Here is a 20794-nt window from a genome sequence, read left to right on the forward strand (position 1 = left end):
ACTTTTTTAAGTTAATGTCTTCCTGCCATTAGGCTTCATTATCTTTTTAAATAAAGCATAGTATATGTTGTGTATATTTTAAATCTTCAAGTTTTGTGAAGTCATTTAACAAATATCATTTTGTAATTATAGCTAGGAGTACAGACTAGTAGGTCTGTTATTAACAGTCACATGTTCTAACAGGACAGACCACTTGTATGCCTTCTTCATTCAGTGGAGTCCAGAAATATATGCAGAAGATACTGGTGAATATACCAGAGAACCTGGATTTATAGTAGTGAAAAAGATTGAAGAATCTGAACCAAATGAGGATTCTAGTAATGAAGCAGCAGCAGCCAGAGAATGGGAGGTAAGGAGAAAAATGTGAAGATTGCATTGATCTTTTTACTTTGTGTGAATTTATAGCTTTATGGTAGTATAGGCAAAGTACAAGTGATCTTTGTACAAATGAGTAATTTTTAAAGGTTTACTGTCCATGTGTTTATGGAATGAATCTGATTAGTAACCTTGTTTTTTTTTTTTTACTGTTTTCATTTTCCTTTTGCTTTATAATATTAGAGAGGCAAGTGATAGGCAATATTTTTATTGAGTGGATTTTAGGATATTAATTGCTGTTTTACTAATTTTTATAAAACATTTATTTCTCATCTGATTCATTTTAATATTACCTCCTGCATGGAGGAAGTGCACCAGTCATTTAACACATTCATGCCAATTAGCATTCCTACTAAGTCCATACCCAAGCATTATTTTGAAATGAATTTACAATAATGCTTAGGGAAGCTGATGCTGATTTTACAAAGTATAAAAATTTCATATGCTCAAATTTACTGAACTTGTTTAAATGGCCAAAATAACACTAATTAACTTTCTGTAACCTCTTAAAGAATCATCTTTTAATATTGCATATCATGTTTTTACATGCATTGTCTTATCAAAATGATAAGGTGACAAAATCTGGTTTTTCTGTTCTGGTTGCCTGGATTAATGTCTTCTTGATGCATTAGAAAATATAGAGCAGATGCTAAAATGTGATATTAAACAGGATTAAATTTTGTCAGTCATTTGGTGTTAATGTTTGTGGTTGTTTTTGTGATACGAATTTATTGTGCGTGTACTTAACGTGTATAATGATTGAAGGTATACATGGCATGTCTTTCAACCTGATTTTGAATTGTTTAAGTTCATTCTGTATAGTATATACAGCATCAGTTTCTACTGTAACTCCAATACAATGGAGGGAAAGAGGTAACATATACTGAGCATTTATTTTGGGTTCTTTTAATACTTAAACCAACATTATTAATCTTCATACCAGCTTTATTCGCAATAGGCCCTAAACTGGAAACAACCTGAATGTCTGTCAGCAGAAAAATGGATAAATAAATTTGGGAATATTCGTAAAATTCCACATAACTTAGCAATAAGAAAGATCTACTTGCACAGGCAACAACATGAATGAATCTCATAGATATAATGTGTTTAATTAAACCAGGCCAGGTATAAAAGAGTATATACTGTGTAATTCCATTTACATGAAGTTCAGCAGGACAAAACTAATCAAAAGTCCACCAGACTACCTGTTTCTAGGGGTTGACGGGGTTGTTAGGGACAGGAGGGAACTTTATAGAGTACTGGAGATACTTTGTATTTTTTCTGGGTGATGGTTAGTTGCATGGGTGTTGACATATGTAAAATCCCTGTGTATTTAAAATTAGCTTTAGGAGGCTTTTAAAATAGCTCAGATGATCAAAGATGGGTACTTGTACTAGGGTAGCAACAGTTGAAAGTAGAGTGGAAGATGATGAAATTAAGTTTTTTAAACAGGTGTAACCTAGGTATTAAGAAAGGATTTAATGACAACTAGGTAACAGTGGAGTTTCTAACTTGGGTGGCAAGGGGGGTTGCAATAATTTCAACCAAATAAGGGACTTTTCTCCATTGGGGTTGGAGCACTTAACCTTGGAAATAATAGACTATCACTATTGATTGATTATTGACTGTTTTGATTCAAAGGAACTGCCTCAGTTCTTGTGGCAGATTCTGCCGGTTATAATTTTGAAGAAAAAAATAAATGTCTCCTCACCTGTTTTCAACCAGAATTAATTCAAATAAAAAGGAAATGCTAGAGAAAAAAATTAATTTTATGAACTTTTTGCTACATTGTCTAGGAACAGTACTGTCCTGTCTAATATGGTAGCCACATCTTCATTATGTGGCTATTGAGTACTTGAAATGTGGCTAATGCAACTAAGGAATTGAATTTTTAATTTTAGTTACTGTCAGTTAAATTTTAAAATGGATACTTGATTCAGTTATTGGATAAGTTTTTTTATACATTTGGAACAACTAGGATATATGAATTTACTTTTTCAACTATAAGTTTTATGAAATCTAAATAAACCTAAATCTAAACAGCATCAGGTATTTCCTGTGAAAATTTAATGTCTGAATTGAGAGGTGCTGTAATGTAAAATATGCTAATTCCTGTACATACAGTAGCTATTTAGCACTTTTGAAATGTGGCTAGTGTGAATTGAGATGTCCTGTAAGTATAAAATATACACTGGATTTTAAAGATTTAGAATTAAAAGAAAAAAGTATAAAATATCTTTAATTTTCAGTGACAGTATTTGGTATATTGAGTTAAATAAAAATCAAAATTAACTTTTTTTCTTTTTTAATGTAGTTATTAGAAAAGTTATAATTATATATGTCTTGCATTGCATTTCTCTTGTACCATGCTGGTCTGGTGCCTGATGGTTATTACTAAGTGCCTAAGTAAAAAGCATATTTTTTTTTAATCCAAAGTCCATTGTTTACATTAGGGTTCACTCTTGGTGAACAAATGTATAATGACATAAAAAGTATTTTAAATGTTGGGGCGCCTGGGTGGCTCAGTTGGTTAAACGACTGCCTTCGGCTCAGGTCATGATCCTGGAGACCCAGGATCGAGTCCCGCATCGGGCTCCCTGCTCAGTGGGAAGCCTGCTTCTCCCTCTGCTTGTGCTCTCTCTCTCTGACAAATAAGTAAATAAAATCTTAAAAGAATTAAAAAAAAAAAAAAAAGTATTTTAAATGTTAATGTTTTAAAAAATGGAAGTTTTTTAGAGCCACTTATGTAAAGTAAAAGTACTTCAAAATGTGAAGTGCTTGCTGTTTTGGGGCTTTTTTGTATGTCAAGCTGGAGAATAGGTGACTGGAGAATGTAGGATGAATTTATTATGGCTGCCAACTTGGACATCAGTCTGTTGGAGTAGAGCAGCTAGTGATACTTAGGAGATTAGTATCCCTAACCGCTATTTAGGCAGAAATATATTGCTACCCAGAAATTTATACATTGGGAAAACTTTTGCATATGATTAATTTACTCTCCTCCAGTTTCTCTTCTGTGTCCCTCCTGTCCCTCTCCCAACGTAAGCGCCAGAGGGCAGGGTTTTTGTCAATTTCATACATGACTATATCCTCAGAGTTAAGGACAATGCAAGGATATAATTCATTCTCAATAAATACTATATTAATATTATTTACTCGATTGATGAATAAATTTGGGCAAAGATTAAAATAGGATATAAAACTTTTACTCATCTTCCAAGATGGTCTACATCCTAAAGTAAGTTTTTATGTCAGCGTAGTAAATATTTTATCATAAATTTATAGACTCTGGAAGTTGGGAATTAACTGGCAGTTCAGCCTCTCTCATTTTACACTGTTTTTGATTCTGCTTTAACATAATTCAGTGATAGAGTTTATTACCTCAAAGAGCAGTACTTTTCATTTTAGGACAACTCTATTAGAAAGTTTTTACAGTGAGTTTAGAGAAATATATGTTTGTAAGTATAGTCTGTTTGTCTTTGTTCTACCTTCTGATGTACACCAACAACAAAAGTTTTCTATATACTATGATAGTCTGAAAATATTTATTCCATTTTAATCTTCTTCCAGGGTTATTTTATCTGATGCTTCTACTGTTTATTAACTCTTTGTAGATTCAACACTATCTTCATTATTACTCTCAAATGTGTTAAAACTTAATTGAAACTATGGCACCCCAAATTACTTAAATGTGCACTTGGAATAGCAAGAAAAATTCTATAACATTTGAAACAGTTTCAGTTCTAAAACATGCAAATTGAAAGCCCTATTGAAGATAATTAAAAAATACTGGAATTTAAGAATCAGAAATGATGAGAAAAGGAAGGAAGAAAGAAGTACAGTATTAGAGATTTGTATAGTGAATTCCGAGAGAGGTGAGAGTGGCAGAAGCCTGCATTCACTAAGAGCAGGTTAGACAAATTTTAAGGTGGTCAAGAATAAGAGCCTCTATTCTAAGATTCCTGATTATTGGGAGAAAGAATCTGAGAAATACTGTGCATATAACTCAAGATGTGTAAGAGGTTGATATTTTTTACCACATACTCTTTATTGTTCTAGTTTAGTCAATATAAAATAGCATAAAAACATTGGCTTACCTCAAGTTTGTTTTTTCCAACCATAATGAGTTCCTTAATTATGAATCCTTCTGCTACTGGAGTTTAATAACGTTATGTTGCAACCGGAAAGCAACTGTTTATTGTAGATTCTTTTCCCCTAGTTTCTGCCAGTGTCACCAGTGACAAGTAGAGCATGTATAGTGAGGATAATGTTTTATGTGAGGCTTTGCGGTTTTGTGAAAAATAATACTTTCTGATTTTTGATGGGGATTGTTTTTATAGATTTTCATTGACAGGGGAAGTATTCTAATGGCATTTCAACAAAATGTAGGAAGGTCTTGAGGTAAAGTTGGGGAAAGATATCTGTTGACACTGTTCCCTCATGATAGTGCTATGATTTGATAAACGTACAAAAATAGAGATAAATAGTATTATGAATTTGCACATACCATCACTCAGCTTTATCAGCTTATTCATCTGTAATCCTTCCTTTTCCCCAGTTCAATTTCTTCAAATGTCATAAGTATGTTTAAAATATACGTAATATGAAAAAATTTTTACAATTTGTTATTTGAATCAGGATCCAGCTAAGCTCCAGATGTTTCAGTTAGTTAAAATGTCTCTTTAAGTCTATAAATTTAGGTTCTCTGTCCATTTCTTTGCTGTGATTTGCTTTTTTTCCTTGCAATTTTCATTTTTAAGAAATCAGATTTTTTTTCTAGAATGTCGTACAATCTGGATTTTGCTGATAAAATCCTCACAGTGTTATTAACATATTCTCCTGCCTTAGATCTAGAGCAACCCATTTAATCATAGACTGTCATCTTTATTTTATTGAGAATTTCTCTAAGTTTATTTCTTATTTGGCTTAAAATCCTCATAGTAACAAATGATAATAATCTGCCATTCAGAGCCAGTTGTCCTTTTCACCAGGCCAAGTTCTCAATCTTGGCAGAACCTTTGAATCATTTGGGGGAGCTTTCAAAAATCTTACTGCCTCAGGATCACCTCAGAGCAAATAAAAATCAGTATTCTGTAAAGCTCCTCAGGGGGTGACACTGTACAGTAGAGGTGGAAAAACCAGTGTGCTACCCTAGGTGTTGTGTTAAATGCAATGCTAAGACTGGAAGATTCTTTCAGACTATATTGATCATACTGTAGTTTAATTTTCGAGGCCCTGTCATGCAAGTTATATTGTATAAAAATATTTTTCAAAATATTCCTCATATTTTGTGTTGCATCTGCACACCAAAAGCGTAAATTTGATTCACTGTGGAGAAAGGTTTCTTTAATCATTTTATGCCTTGATTTTTAAAAGCATGGTTTTTTGTTTGTTTTTTTTCTTATCAATAACAGCCAGGCTGAATTACTTCAGGCAGGAGCTCCCTTACACACCAAAGGATTTTTATCACATTGTGTGCTCAGAGGCACTACAAGGAGAGGGAAACCAAGAAACATATCACTTTGTAAGTCATTGATCTGTACCTCTTGAACTTGTCCATCAAATACCCTTTAAAGTCTGATGTATTGACAAGTACCCAGAGTCTGGTAGTATAGTCTAACACAGCAGCCACAATAATAAGCTTAAAATACCTTTGAAGACTGTTTTATCCTTAAGATTCATGTGAATTTTGTATTCATCTTTTTAATTTATCTGATGTAATATAAAAAGAATTTTTAAAATTTCTTATCATGAAGTAGAAGTGATGCTACAGTAATGTTAAGTCAATTTTATCCTGTCACGAGGTACCACGTGGCTCAGTGACTGCTCCCCCTTAGGCTCTATCACCCTCAACCCCAAGTACCAACTTGAGAGTCTCTAATAGAGTCTAATGCCTCTAATAGTCTTAGAGACTCTCTGTTAGAATCCTCTGAAAGTTTTTTGGGGTTTTAAAGTGTCACATGTGTTGGGCGTGTCAGTCTTGGTGCTTGATGACACAGGCCTCAAAAATGGAGCTTTTTAAGCTACAATTACTTGTTGTCCCAGTTCCTTTGAGTTGACTTTCACTCTTTTTGGGATAAGAAATGGCAGAAAAAGTTTTCCATTTTTTCATCTCTAAAGTTAATTTTATACCACTTACAGTTCAGTATCTTTGAAACTCCAAACCTACTAATGAAGTGCTCCTAGGATGATAAAAACAATTGGCTTTATTAAATTAGCTTTCATCAGTTTATCCCAGGTTTATACTCGTTGACTAAATTTTAAAATATGAGTTTACTAGTATTATGTGCCAATAGATTATATGGCATAATAGTATTTTTCGTTCTTAAAAGTAACGATTAGAATTAGAAGCTTATCATGCCAGTTTAGTCCTCACTTATCATCCTTGCCAAAGTATTAGTAAAAATATATTTCACTCAATTTTTGGTTTCTGAGATGACTTCAGTTGTTTGGTGCATATTTTATTTCTTAAGCTGTCAGATACTCTGTTAATTCATTTTATTAAACAAAAGGATTTTTTTTTTAAGTTAAGGCACAAGTAATGCCAAAATTGAAATTGAAGCAATATATAAAGCAAAACAAAATTCCATATCACTTCTCAGCCTAGCCAGCAAAATCCATACAGAATTGATTTTGTTCAAAATGAAAGTACTTCTAAGTCACTAAATTGAGAGAGGTCGCATATCTTAGATAAAGGCAATTAAAGAAAAATATACTTTTTTAAATTGATCATATCACATAGTATTACAAACCATAACTCCAAAAGTAATTCAATAAATCCGACAAAAGGGTAGAAATCAAAAGCAGTAAAAACAATTAGAATTTGGGGGACTGTCAATATATCTGTTGCAGACACAGATTTCTTAAGTTCTTTTTTTTTTTTTAAGATTTTTTTATTTATTTGACAGAGACAGTGAGAAAGGGAACACAAGCAGGGGGAGTGGGGGAGGGAGAAGCAGGCTTCCCGCGGAGCAGGGAGCCCGATGAGGGGCTCCATCCCAGGTCCCTGGGATCATGACCTGAGCCGAAGGCAGACGCTTAACGACTGAGCCACTCAGGTGCCCCAGATTTCTTAAGTTCTTAAAGAAGTATTATTTTCTAAATTAAAGCAATTAGAATGTATGAGTTAATACAAATTGTCTTAAATCATATTTCTATATTAAGTATTTTTTAAATCACTTTATTGAGATAGGACTGACATACAAAAATCTGTGCATATTTATATATACAGCTTGATAAGTTTGGAGACAAGTATAAATCCACGAAACCATCACCACAGTCATAAATACTTCCATCATCTCCAAGAGTTTCTTCCTACCCTCTTTATTATTATTATCATTATTATTATTATTATTATTATTTTGTAGTAAGAACACAACATAAAATCTACACTCTTAGCAAATTCTCAAGTATACAATACAGTATTATTATAGGCACTGTGCTACAGAGTAGATCTCCAGTTCTAGACTATTCATAAATTTTCTCATCATTTGGCACTCATTAATTATGCCTAACATAGTCTGTTTTGACTACTAAAAATGTTAGCTTAGGATGTTAGCTTAGGATGTTATCTGCCTCAGGAAAATTTTGAACTAATGTTTTGCTTTTTGTTAATATTCTCCCTTGGTAACTATCCAAAAGTTATAGGCTATCAAATTTCCATTAAAAATCCAAAATGTTATTTAATATGGATTGTGAGAAGAGACAGAATGGATGAATGACAGACTAATTTTTTTCACACACAAAAATTAATTGTATTTCTATATACCAGCAATGAACAACTAATTTATGATTTTAAATATTAAAATTACTTCTAAAATATTACCTTAAATATTGAATAGGGTGGATTTTGTATAATTGCCCCTGGTAGGCCACTCCTAACTCAGAGGAAATCAGATATAATTTCAGCACCAATAAAGAAAGTAGAGGAAAAGAGATTATTGAGTATCTGAATCATGAGACCAGGTTGAATTATGAATTATGTTCAACCTTTAAACTGGTTTTGTTTTTAAAAGTGTTTCATTTTATAGTCTGTCATTTTACACTAATGGTAAATTGAGATCTCTTTCAAGCTCTGGGATATCTAGAAATATTTAAATGACCTAATTATGTTTTCTAAGCACTATGAAAAAAAAAGGGCAAGAAGGAGATTTACTGAGCTCATTTTTTTTGTGTCTGCTAGATACTGTGTTTATTAATTAGGAAGCATTTAGCTTTAAGAAACAAAACCACTCTCAAATAGCTTAAATCAGTTGTTTTTTTTTTTGTTTTGTTTTGTTTTTTAAAGATTTTATTTATTTATTTGAGAGAGAGAGTGAGAGAGCACGAGAGGGGGGAGGGTCAGAGGGAGAAGCAGACTCCCTGCTGAGCAGGGAGCCCGATGTGGGACTCGATCCTGGGTCTCCAGGATCATGACCTGAGCCGAAGGCAGTCGCTTAACCAACTGAGCCACCCAGGCGCCCTTAAATCAGTTGTTTTTTAATTGAGGTGTAATTGATACATAGCATATCAGTCTCCGGTGTACAACATAAAGATTTGATATTTGTGTATATTTCAAAACAATCACACAACAGGTCTAAAGTTAGCATTTGTCACCTTGTATTGTTAATTTTTTTTCTTGTGATGAGGACTTCAAGATACAGTTTCTTAGCAACTTTCAAATATGCAATACAGTATTAACTATAGTCACCATGTATATTACATCCTCAGGACATATTTATTTTAGAATTGAACGCTTGTAGCTTTTGACCCCCCCCCCCCCCATTTTGCCTACCTCTAACTCCTTGCCTCTGACAACCACCAGTCTGTTTATCTGTGAGCTTGGGTTTTATTGTTGTTGTGTTAAATTCCACATGTAAGTGAGATCGTAAAATGTCTGTCTTTCTCTGTCTGACTTAATTCACTTAGCATAATGCTCTCAAGGTCCAACCATATTGTTGCAAATGGCAAGATTTCATTCTTTTTTACAGCTGAATAGTATTCCATTGTGTGTGTGTGTGTGTGTGTGTGTGTGTGTGTGCGCGCGTATAATACATAATATATATATATAAAAAACACATCTTCTTTATCCATTCATCCATTAATGGGCACTTAGGTTGTTTCCGTATCTTGGCTATCGTAAATAATGCTGCAGTGAACACAGAGATGCATATAAATTTTTTTTTATGTTATGTTAATCACCATACATTACATCATTAGTTTTTGATGTAGTGTTCCATGATTCATTGTTTGCGTATAACACCCAGTGCTCCATGCAGTACATGCCCTCTTTAATACCCATCACCGGGCTAACCCATCCCCCCCACCCCCCTCCCCTCTAAAACCCTCAGTTTGTTTCTCAGAGTCCATAGTCTCTCATGGTTCGTCTCCCCCTCCAATTTCCCCCCCTTCATTCTTCCCTTCCTGCTATCTTCTTCTTTTTTTTTTTTGACATATAATGTATTATTTGTTTCAGAGCATATGTATTTTTTAATTTGTGTTTCTGTTTTCTTTGTATAAATACCCAGGAGTGGTATTTCTGAGTCATATGATATTTCTATTTTTAATTTTTTGAGGAACTTCCATACTGTTTTTCATATGGTTGCATAAGTTTACATTTCTAACAATAGTACACAGGGGTTCCCTTTACTCCACATCCTTACCAGCATTTGTTATTTCTTAATCTTCTTGATAATAGCCATTCTAATAGGTGTGAGATGACCTCTCACTGTGGTTTAGTTGTTTTTCAAAGTGTGGTCCCTAGACAATAAGCAGCAACAGCATTATTAAAAATGCATATTTTCAGACCCCTTTCCAGTCTCCTTCATCAGAAACCGGTTTTGGAGCCCAGCATTCTGCATTTTAACAAATGTTCCAGGTGAGTGTGATGCAAGCTAAAATTGGAGAGCCACTGGTTTAGATCTATATAAGGACCCACCCTGTCCAGGTATGGAGTAAGACTTCTCAGAAACATGGCTGAAAAGACACTTGAGCAAAATCAAAGCTGTATTAGGAAGAAGGTGCAGGGATGGATGTTGACAGGATAACCAGCAAAATAAGCTGCCCTGTGCTTGGGGTGTGTATGTATGTATTTCAGCCACATTTGGGTACACATATAATATTTTTAATTTTAGAAAATCTGGCTGGAAGTAATGATAGGTTTTCAAAATGGCAGCCCACTACCACCAAATCATGTAATGTTGGTGTGTGTAGGGGGTGTGCCATGACGGGGGGAGGTAGTGATCACAGTGCACTCAATGTGTAATGTGTAGTAAGATGCGTGTGGGGATAGTTAGAGTGTACATATGAGGGACTGTGGGAGAGAGATCTTAGGGTAAGTGTGGTGGGGCTGGTTGGGGAGATGGGGGAGTAGCTGGTGTGAGTGCGGGGGAGGATATTTAGTGTGGAGTGAGCTGTGTTCTGTGCGTGTACATCATGGAATGTGGAGGTAAATGTGGAGTTGTGGGTGTGATTCAGTGTTTGTGTGTACAGCTTTGTGTGAACACACAGCAAGGTAACTGGGGAGGAGCTGGTTTAAAATGGAAGAAATATTCAGGCGTACTATTATGCATTGATACTCTACTTAAAATTGAGCTCTAGGAAGTTTTAATTCATAGCCATAATATTTAATCTTCAAAGTTCACTTCTTTGTTTATATTCAGCATACCACTGATTAGTGAAGTATATGTAGGTATAGTAATATAAGTACCTTTTCAAGAAATTGGGTATGAGAAAATGCAGTTTAAAAATGGACTGTATAAACAGATAAAGGAATTTTCAGGTCACTTGAATATTTGTATAGGATTTATTTGTAGTGGATTGGCTTCACTTTTACATAGGCATTCTATAAAATTTGAGGGTTGGCAGGTCCTCAAAGGATGTCTCATTGCTTAAAAAATGCTCACATAAAAGATGACATTTTATTGAATTTTTAGATTTTAATAAAGAATAGATATATGACTACATGAGCAAAACAACAAAATGTTAATTGAAATCGTTTGTGTACATTAGGAGGGACTCCGGAAACTGCACTTAGTACTTTTTTATGACAGATATTTTCAGTGTATTTCTTAGGTGTACTGGTGCTTGCAAATACATGCTCTGTGTCTTTAAACTTTTGAGCCCTTTTTTTTGCACATTTGGGTACAGTGCAACCAAACTTCAACATGGGAAACCTTCTCTTCCCTCCCTGGCTTTACAGTCTCCACTCAGAACTATCTTTGCAGTGGATACTACTTAGTGATTAGCTCTCTGTCTTGTCAATCAAATCTTTGTCTCTAGCAAACTGTTTTGTCACTGTAGTAGGGCTCTTGTGCTGAAATTTATCTTTAACAGAGGAAGAATGCTTTTTAAAACAGTCCTTATGAGATTTGATATAACTTAATTTGCTCTGGAAAGGAAATGTCTCGTCTCTGGTATGGGAAAAAAGGGAGAAGACATCAGCCAATTAATCATAAATACACTCTGGTAAATTTTAGTCAATGATTTCAATTTCTCTGTTTATTAATAGTCTTTATGGTGACATGATGCAAAATTATACAATTTCTGAAAGTTTAAGCAGAGGGAATATTTGTAGAATACAAAGTTGTATGATTACAGAAAAGTACCTTTAAGTTTTTTCTGCTAATCCTAAATATCTTCAAAAAGGAAATGAATAAGAAACTGTAATTTTGTTTTATAAAAGTATTTTGGCTTTCCTATTTTACATCAACGGGAAATTATCAAATCTTTATTGCTGCCTTAATTTCCAATTTAAGCTGTTGTAGGAAAATATTCAGAATTTTTTTTCTTAAAAATAAATGGAGTAGAACAAACAGAGTGAATTAACTTTAATTTTTATTGACTGGATCCCAAACTAGATAAATTTATAACATTGTATCTTAAGACAATTATTTTAGTAATCTTGAGAAAAGGCTTTTTTAAGCTATCCTAAAAATTTCCAGCAGTGCTACCTAATACAAAACTTGAAAAGATACTCTGTCTAGTCAAGAAAAATCTCAACCTTACTATTTTGAGAATCCTGTTATTTTTCGGTAAAAATATGTGTGCATTATTTGTTAGAAAATGTATTGCCAGTTCTTTCTGTGGTGATTCAGGATTATAACTTGCCTTATGAATATTAATTTTTATTTTTACTGTAATTGTGTGTAATTTAAATAAAGCTAGATAAATACTTAGAACCAAGAATGACTTTGGAAGATGCCCCCAAAGCAGCTTGCCACCTATAAATGTTAAGCATGTAAAAATACCAAAATTATTTCAGCTGGTGTTTTTATTGGGCTTGAGTGTACTTTGTTATGTCTTTTTATGTTTAAGTTGAATAATTTCAAATTTTTGTTCATGTGATACATCAGCACAGAGGGATGTAGGCATCTGAAATGATTTAGTTTGTTAAAATTGTGACCAGATTTATCGGAATAGCCAGTTAACACAGCTTTTTTTTTTTTAACCAAGAACAGTGGAGCATTCATGTATTTTTTGATTTGCAGTTCAAGTAAGTGTTTATAATTAGTTTGCTAAGACTTTAATCTGTTACAAATACAGGCAAAACAAATTGTGCATGTTTTGAATTTTATGGATCATCATAATGTGCATCACAAACTTACCACACTCAACATTTCCTGTTTTTACCCTTATAGGAGGCTTTTATGTGGTTTTTGTCAGATAGTAGCGAAAGGTTCTCATTGGTCTTCAGCTCTGCCCATACATATAGTTTATATATTATTACGTTCAGCCTTCATAGTAACCTTGCAGAATCAGCATTACTCCCCATTTTAAAGATGAGGAAACAGGTATGAAGTGGTTACTGAACTAAGCTGTCACGGAGCACAGAGAGCTTGACTGTCACATTCTTTACTTCACCAGGGTGTATTTCAGAGGTTTTAAAAATGTGACAGTACAGTGTGCTATGTTTTGATGTGTAGACAAGTTCAGGTTCAGGTTTTCTAGCTGTTTTCCTTGCTTTGGAGTGGATACCCTAGTAGCTGTACAGCAGGAAAAAAGCTTAAGAAAATAAGGCTTAAAAGGATAGCAATTCTTATTTTGTAGATTGAGATTCCCTAATAAGATTTTGCCTGAAAAGGGATTCTTGTGCTTTAAAACAAAAAACAGAAAATGATTCTTATAGAATAACAAATATTTTGTAGCTTTTTACAGTTCATCATATCTTTGCTCAACTGATTAGAATGGTATCTGAGACTTCATATAGGTCTTATAGCTAGTATTAATATGACTATGTATTTATGTAAATCAGGACAATTTTCTAAATGCTTATGTATATAGTATCATATTTCACCTTACAGTAACTCTGTGTGTTAACCAGATATAGATTATTTTCATTTTACAGATGAGTTAATTTAAGGCTCAGAGACATTAATAACTAATAGGTAAAATATGCTCTAAAATATATGGAATGAAGTTAAACCTTTGCCATTTAGCTTCAGTGAGAACCATATTGATCAAGCATGCTTAACTTTCCTGTCTTTATTTTTTTAAAAGGCCAGTTTAGAGTTTATTCTGACAAACAACCTAAACTTTAATTTCTAACTATTTATTTGAAACTATTTATATATTTATTGTAACCATATACTGTATCCTGGCTTTTTAATATCTGTCAATAAATTGTAATTTGCTTGAACGTTATAAGCCTATTTTATAATAAGAATTTAGGCTTAATTAGATTAAAGTCACAAATCATTAAATATAGCAACATTGTTTTATCTCTATCCATATTTCATTACTTTAGTCAACTTTTTTTTATATTTAGGCCCTCATATGTGACAAGACAGATTTTTTTTGTACTTAGGCTTTCATGTATGAAAACAGGAGAAAAAAATCCCATGATAACTTATTTACATCTCTGCAAGAATAAGTCCATAAGAAGAGCCACTTTAAATGTAAAAATCTTCCAGTGACCTTGGCTCAAGATAATATTCATGTTAATGAGAAAAATAATTACTTCTAATGCCGTATACTGATAACACTGTATTATTCTAAACACTTACCATCATTTAATCCTCATTGTGAAAATTGCTACTCTCATCTCCATTTTAAGAAACAAAGGCAGTCATACTACAACCAAAAAGGGTCAGAGCCATGGTTTGAATCCAGGCATTCTGGCTTTAGTCTATGCCCTTAAATTCTTTACTCTCTGTCAAAATCTTCACAACATAACCAGGGGAAGGGAATTAACATTTATTTTGTATATTTAATGTGTCAGTGTTTATTTTGATATATGTCTTACATATATTATCATGTATTCCTCATAAAGTGCTTAAAATATTATTTCTGTTTGAAAGACATAAAATGGAGACATTAAAAGCAGTTGCTCAAGTTCACAAAACTAGTAAAAAGCAGAATTAAAATTAAGGCAGACGTCTGTACCCAAACCCAGTGTTCTCTCTGCTAGACTGTGTTGCCTGCCTGTAGTACCTATTCACAGGAAATTTATTAGCTAGTATTTATATACGTCTTATTGTATGTAAAACATCTGCTTTCTAGTCAACAACCTAATTGAAAAGATATATGCGTATATATTCAGTGTAGAATATTTTTTCTTCATTTGACTTAGTAGTTGAAAAGCATATTTATTGTATATGCAAGTTAGGAGACATAATAATAAAATGAGTATCTATGATCCCACTACCCAGCTTAAGAACTAGAGCATTACCAAAGCAGTTGTATCAGCCTGTATGTACTTTCTCTGTGTCATTTCATGTTTTCCCCAAATTGGTAACCACCTCCCCAAATTGTGTTATCCTTCCCCTACTTTTTTCTAATTAATAGATTTTATTTTTGAAGCAATTTTAGGTTTACAGAAAAACTGAATGGAAAGTACAGAGTTCCCATATACCCCTCCCCCCACCAACACACACACAGTACTCCTGTTGTTCATATCTTGTATTGGTATGGTATACTTGTTACAATTTATGAACTAATACTGTACGTTGTCATCACCCAAAGTCCATAGTTTACCTTAAGGTCTAGTCTTTCTGTTGTACGTTCTGTGGAATGACATACCATTACAGGATGATACAGGATTGTTTCACTACCTGTAAGTTCCCTGTGCTGCCTCTGTTTATCCCTCTTTACCTGAATACCTAGTAACCACTGATCTTTTTCTTGTTTCTGTGGTTTTGCCTTTTCCAGAGTATCATATAGTTGCCATCACACATTATGTAGACTTTTCAGAATGGCTTCTTTCACTTAGTAAGATACATGTAAAGTTTCTTGCTGTCTTTTAATGGCTTGATTGCTCATTTATTTTTAGTGCTGACTTAATATTCTGTTGTCTGGATGTATCCGTTCTCCTCTTAAAGGATATCTTAGTTACTTCCAAGTTTTGACAAAATAAAAAGCTGTTTTACATGCAGATTTTGTGTGACCATAAGTTTTCAAATCATTTGGGTTAAATACCAAGGAGCATGATTGCCAGATTTTATAAGATTATATTTAGTTTTGTAGCAATCTACCCGACTTTTCCAAAGCGGCAGTACCATTTTCCACTGTACCAACAGTAAATGAGAATTCCTTTTGCTCCACAACTCACCAGCATTGATGTTGTCAGTGCTTCCGATTTTAGCCATTCTAAATAGGTATGTAGTGGTATCCCATTATTTTAATTTGTATTTCCCTGATGTATGATATTGAACATCTTTTCATATTCTTCTTTGCCATCTGTATATCTTCTTTGGTGAGGTGTCCAGATGTTTAGTTCATGAGTTGGGAAATATTTCATCTGCCTCTATTTTCTAGAAGAAACTGTAGAGAATTAGCATAATTTCTTCCTTAAGTGTTTGATAGAATTTATCAGTGAATCCATCTTACACTCCAGATGCTCCAGAGCTAGAGATCATAACTTTCTTTGTAAGTACAGAGTACAGAGTCAGCTACCATAGTATATGCATTGTTGCTTTGCATAAAGTCAGTATAATAATAATGGCACAAATGGAAATCTGTCCAGTTTATCTGTTTTTTTTTCTTATGTCTTTAATAGCTTCCAACAAGTTTGCATAGCTTTTTATAGAGTATCTTGATGTTTCCTGGTAACTAATTCATTTTAGTTGGCTAGAACTGTGCCTCATACTTTCTGTTTTGGAAGATTAGTAATTATTAATTAAATTTCTTTAATCAGTCTAGGCCTACTCAGTTGATCTATTTTTTTTCTTGTGTAAGTTTTAGTGGTTTGTCTCTTTCAAGGAATTGATCCATTTCATCTAGGTTATCAAAGTTGTGGGTATTGAGTCATTTATAATATTCCTTTGTTCTTTTAATATCCATGAGATCCATAGTAATGGCCCCTCTTCATTTCTTCATATAATTCATTTCTTCCTTCTCTTCTTTTAGTTAGCTTTGCTAGAGGCTTATCAATTTATTGACCTTTTCAAAGAACTGGCTTTTTGTTTCATCGATTTTTCTCTATTGCATTTCTGTTTTCAGTCTCATTGATTTCTGCTCTAATTTTTTTTTTTTTTAAAGATTTTATTTATTTGAGACAGAGAGAATGAGAGAGAGAGCACGTGAGAGGGGGGAGGGTCAGAGGGAGAAGCAGGCTCGCTGCCGAGCAGGGAGCCCGATGCGGGACTCGATCCAGGGACTCCAGGATCATGACCTGAGCCGAAGGCAGTCTCTTAACCAACTGAGCCACCCAGGCGCCCTCTGCTCTAATTTTTTTATTTATTTTCTTCTACTTCAGATTTAATTTGTTCTTATTCTAGTTTCCTAAGATGGAAGCTTAGATTATTGATTTTAGATCTTTCCTTTTCTTATATATGCATTCTATGCTATAAATTTTCCTCTAATTCCTGTCTTCACTGCATCCCAAAATTTCAATACTTTGGAATTTTTTTTCATCTAGTTCAAAACATTTAAAATTTCTGCCAGGACTTTTTTGACTGTGCATTAATTAGAAATGTGTTGTTGAAAAGTATTTGGGGATTTTCCCACTATTTCTCTGTTATAATTTCTAGTTAATTCCATTGTGATCTGAGAGCATACTTTTTATGATACCTATTTGTTAAGGTATGTGTTATGGACCAGAAAGTGGTCTATCTTAATGAATGTTCCATGTGAGTTTGAGAAGAATGTATGTTCTGTTGTTGTTGGATGAATAGTCTATACATGTCAATTAGATCCAGTTAATTGAGGTGTTTTTCAGTTTGACTCTGTTCTTACTGATTTTCTGCCTGCTGGACTTGTAAATAACTGATAGAGGAGCTTTGAAGTCTCCAACTGTAATAGTGGATTTATATATTTCAAGATTATGTAATGAGTATTCTTTTCCCCTGACATACTATGGAGAAAATAAGATTATTCCCTTTTTGAGATTCACTTCTTATATTTACTGTTCCAAAAAGCTGAAGCAACATATAGATAGTGTAATTGAATGGTTTTGAGTGGCTAACAGGTTTCTTTTTGACTAAAAGAAGAGTGAATATATCTGCCTTCTCATGAAAATCTGAATCACCTGCAAATATATTTAAGAGGAAGTAATTTTAAATATAGATTTATTCAAAACTTTGATAATATGTTCTATTTTCCATTTGCTGTGGATTACATCTCTTTTTTTCCTCTGTTTCTGTTTTATGGGCAAATTTATGATTCTGTTTGCTTCTTTTATACCTTATTTATTACAGTCCCATGAAGTGTTATTTTGAAAGCAGTAGTTTAGGGCAAAAAGGAGCAAAGTTTTAACATAATCCAGGTCTTATTTTGTAATAAAGACGTTGTGTATGTATAGAACAGAAGGTTATATGGTGTGAAGCATGATGTTGTATGCCTTTTTGTTAGCTGCTACAACTTAGATTTCCTCCTTGTTAAACATATTTTTGGGTACCAAAGTAAGTATAAATGGCATTGATTAGGTAATATTTGTCTTTCTACTCCATTTCCCTTTACTAAGGAACACAAGTAAGGAGTAAGTAAGGAATAAAAATGGCACATTCACGGCTATCTACCAGACTTTTGTTAGTTTGCCAGGAAGTTGGGGGAAGGGAGGCTCTGTTTTGTTTGTGGGGTAATCTCGGGGAAATACCGAACATCCTGGAAGGAGGACTATTAGACCATAGCATTGGTCTTTATGTCTAGGAGAAGAACATGTTCTTACTCATGGGACTGACAGAAACTGTATGTTTTCTCTAGCTTTAGCTTTTGTTCTGTACTGGTTGTTGTTGTTAGTCCCTTTGTAATAGAGATGGGTGGATTTAATCCTGCCCCTACATTTGTATTCTGTGAAAATAAATGCTTAGGGAAACACTTTCTCTGTGTGAGAGTCCTTTGTCAGACTGGAAAGACTGGAGAGTAGCACTTAATTCTGTAGAGTAGATCATAGTACTCAGTTCCTACAGCGGGGATTTGGCAGTGTATGCAAACCACTTTATTCCTCAAGAAATGACTCTAGCAAGACAGTGAATATACTTTAAATTGAGGCTAGTTTCTTCAAAGTCTGCACCCTTAATTGGGAGTATGGTGTAGGACATTTTGTAGAGATGTGTCCATTTTCTACTTAGTTTTAATCTTTTGGGTAAATAAATTCTGTACATGGAGTATGATTTACCAAAGGGATAAAAATTAATTTAAGACTAATTCACTTCCATCATATATACTAATAATCTGTATCTCTTTATTCATTTATTTTGAGAAGATGATGTATGTTTCTGTACTCATTTGATTTCACACCCTTTTTCTTTATTAATTCACAGACTCTTTTGACGGTTTTTTGTATCTTCATTTATCACAGCCTGAGTAAATATTAGGATTGAGGAAGTAATGGGTTTATAAGTCCCAAAATACAGTTTTTTACCAAAAAAAGTATGAATGAGAAAAGGTAGATTTGTGACATTAAAAAGAAACTATGACTTTACCAAATGTTACAAGCTTATATTTAGGATGGCAGTTCATGGTTCCCTCAGTGATACCTCCTGCTCAGTGATACTGATATGGTTAGCTTGTAAGTGATTCCTTTTGTGAGCATAATTTAATTTTACTTCTAGCAAAGAAATGTGTTTAATATGGTAAAAGAAGGAGCTTTAATACAAATAAGTGTAAAATTAGTGTTGACCAGAAGGATAGAAGGAATGCAGAGGAGTAGATATGTCATATAATTTGAAAACTCTGGCTAGGAGACTTGATCAGATTGAATACCCTGGGAAAAAGAAAGAAAAATACAGCTGGCCATTTAATATTTTGTGGAGATTTCTTTTGCTGGTCATAGAAAAACAAGGCTGTGATTTTTTAATTTTTAAGATCTAATTTCTCTTTCATCTTTATTGAAAATTTTTTTGTTCTTAATTGAAAAGGATTTAATATTCTTATCTAATCCTGAAATTTAAAATTAATTTCAGAAGAGTCATAGTATACAAGATAGTTGAGCTCTCAAAACTGAAATATTTTAATATCCATAAATAAATAAATAAGGAAGGTCTTCAGACATTACCCTTTAGTCCTTAGGGTAATTGATGAAAAATGATTAAGCAAAAGTAATGTTAGTAATAGTAGCTATTATTTACTATGTGCTGGACACTATACTCAATCCTTTATTATGTGCATTTTATTTCCTCATTTTTTTCATAAAAAATGTATTTTGTATGTGGTCTTATTATTTCCATTGTTTTATTGGGAAAAAAAAGAAGGGTCCAAACTCGGATCCATCTGATCCTCTAGGGCTCTAGAGATCATAACCATTTTCGGTTTCTTTGTAAGTAGGGTGAACTATCACATTGCATGCATTGTTGATTTGTAAAAGTCAATATTATGACAAAACAGAAATCTGTCCAGTTTCTTTTCCTTTTTACTATGCTCATGTCTTTCATAGCTTTCAACAGGTTTATATAACTTGTCAGTTACCTTGATGTTTATGGGTGGTTAATTTATTTTAGTTGGCTGAAACAAGAGCTTTTTAAAACCTAGGTTAGAAGTCAGCTCTTCCAAGCCAGTGGTTCAACTGCATTGATCACAAGAGCAATCTGTCATAGCTCAGGAGAGTCAGCACATATTTATGGCACAACCAGAGTTCACTATATTATGGTTTCTGTTTTAGGAATTAGGTCATGATCTGAGAAAGCTGTAGCTGTTGTTATCAACCTGAGGAAAGTTGTCTGTTTTTGTGGATTTTTTATAATAATGTTCCTCTTCATATATGGCTTTCAACTGCATTATGCAAGAAACTGGTCTAGGCAATTACAGAAGGTAAAGAATTTTTCTTAGGAATTCAGAATGTAGGAAAGTCATTAAGATTTAGTCACAGATAACTGTTGCAGTACCAACCATAAAGAAATAATACAAAGACAAAAACTGAAGTCATGTAGAAAGACTAAAGTAGACATGCCTGAGAAGGTACTGTTGATTAGGTACACTTTTGAAAATCTAATTTTTACTTTCTAGAGCTTATTTTTCTTACTACCTTAGGTTTTTTAATGTACTTCATTTCTTATTCTTGCTCCCT

At 33.4% G+C, this 20794-nt stretch overlaps 1 protein-coding gene across 6 annotated transcripts in view; it reads left to right on the forward strand.

Moving 5' to 3' along the window:
• LOC116639565 (oxidation resistance protein 1) overlaps window positions 1–20794 on the forward strand; it is a 154134-nt gene that overhangs the window by 122494 nt on the left and 10846 nt on the right. For 4 of the 6 annotated variants that reach the window (XM_032416092.1, XM_032416091.1, XM_032416093.1 and 1 more), the window contains exon 9: window positions 184–349. In XM_032416092.1, the coding sequence (XP_032271983.1) occupies window positions 184–349 (166 nt within the window). Of the gene's footprint in view, window positions 1–183; window positions 350–10748; window positions 11821–20794 lie in introns of those variants that run through there. The other 2 variants (XM_032416094.1, XM_032416095.1) reach the window with 2 other exon arrangements.

This window comes from Phoca vitulina, unplaced genomic scaffold (genome assembly GCF_004348235.1).
Source record: "Phoca vitulina isolate PV1807 unplaced genomic scaffold, GSC_HSeal_1.0 scaffold18, whole genome shotgun sequence".
Classification (NCBI taxonomy): Eukaryota; Metazoa; Chordata; class Mammalia; order Carnivora; family Phocidae; genus Phoca; species Phoca vitulina.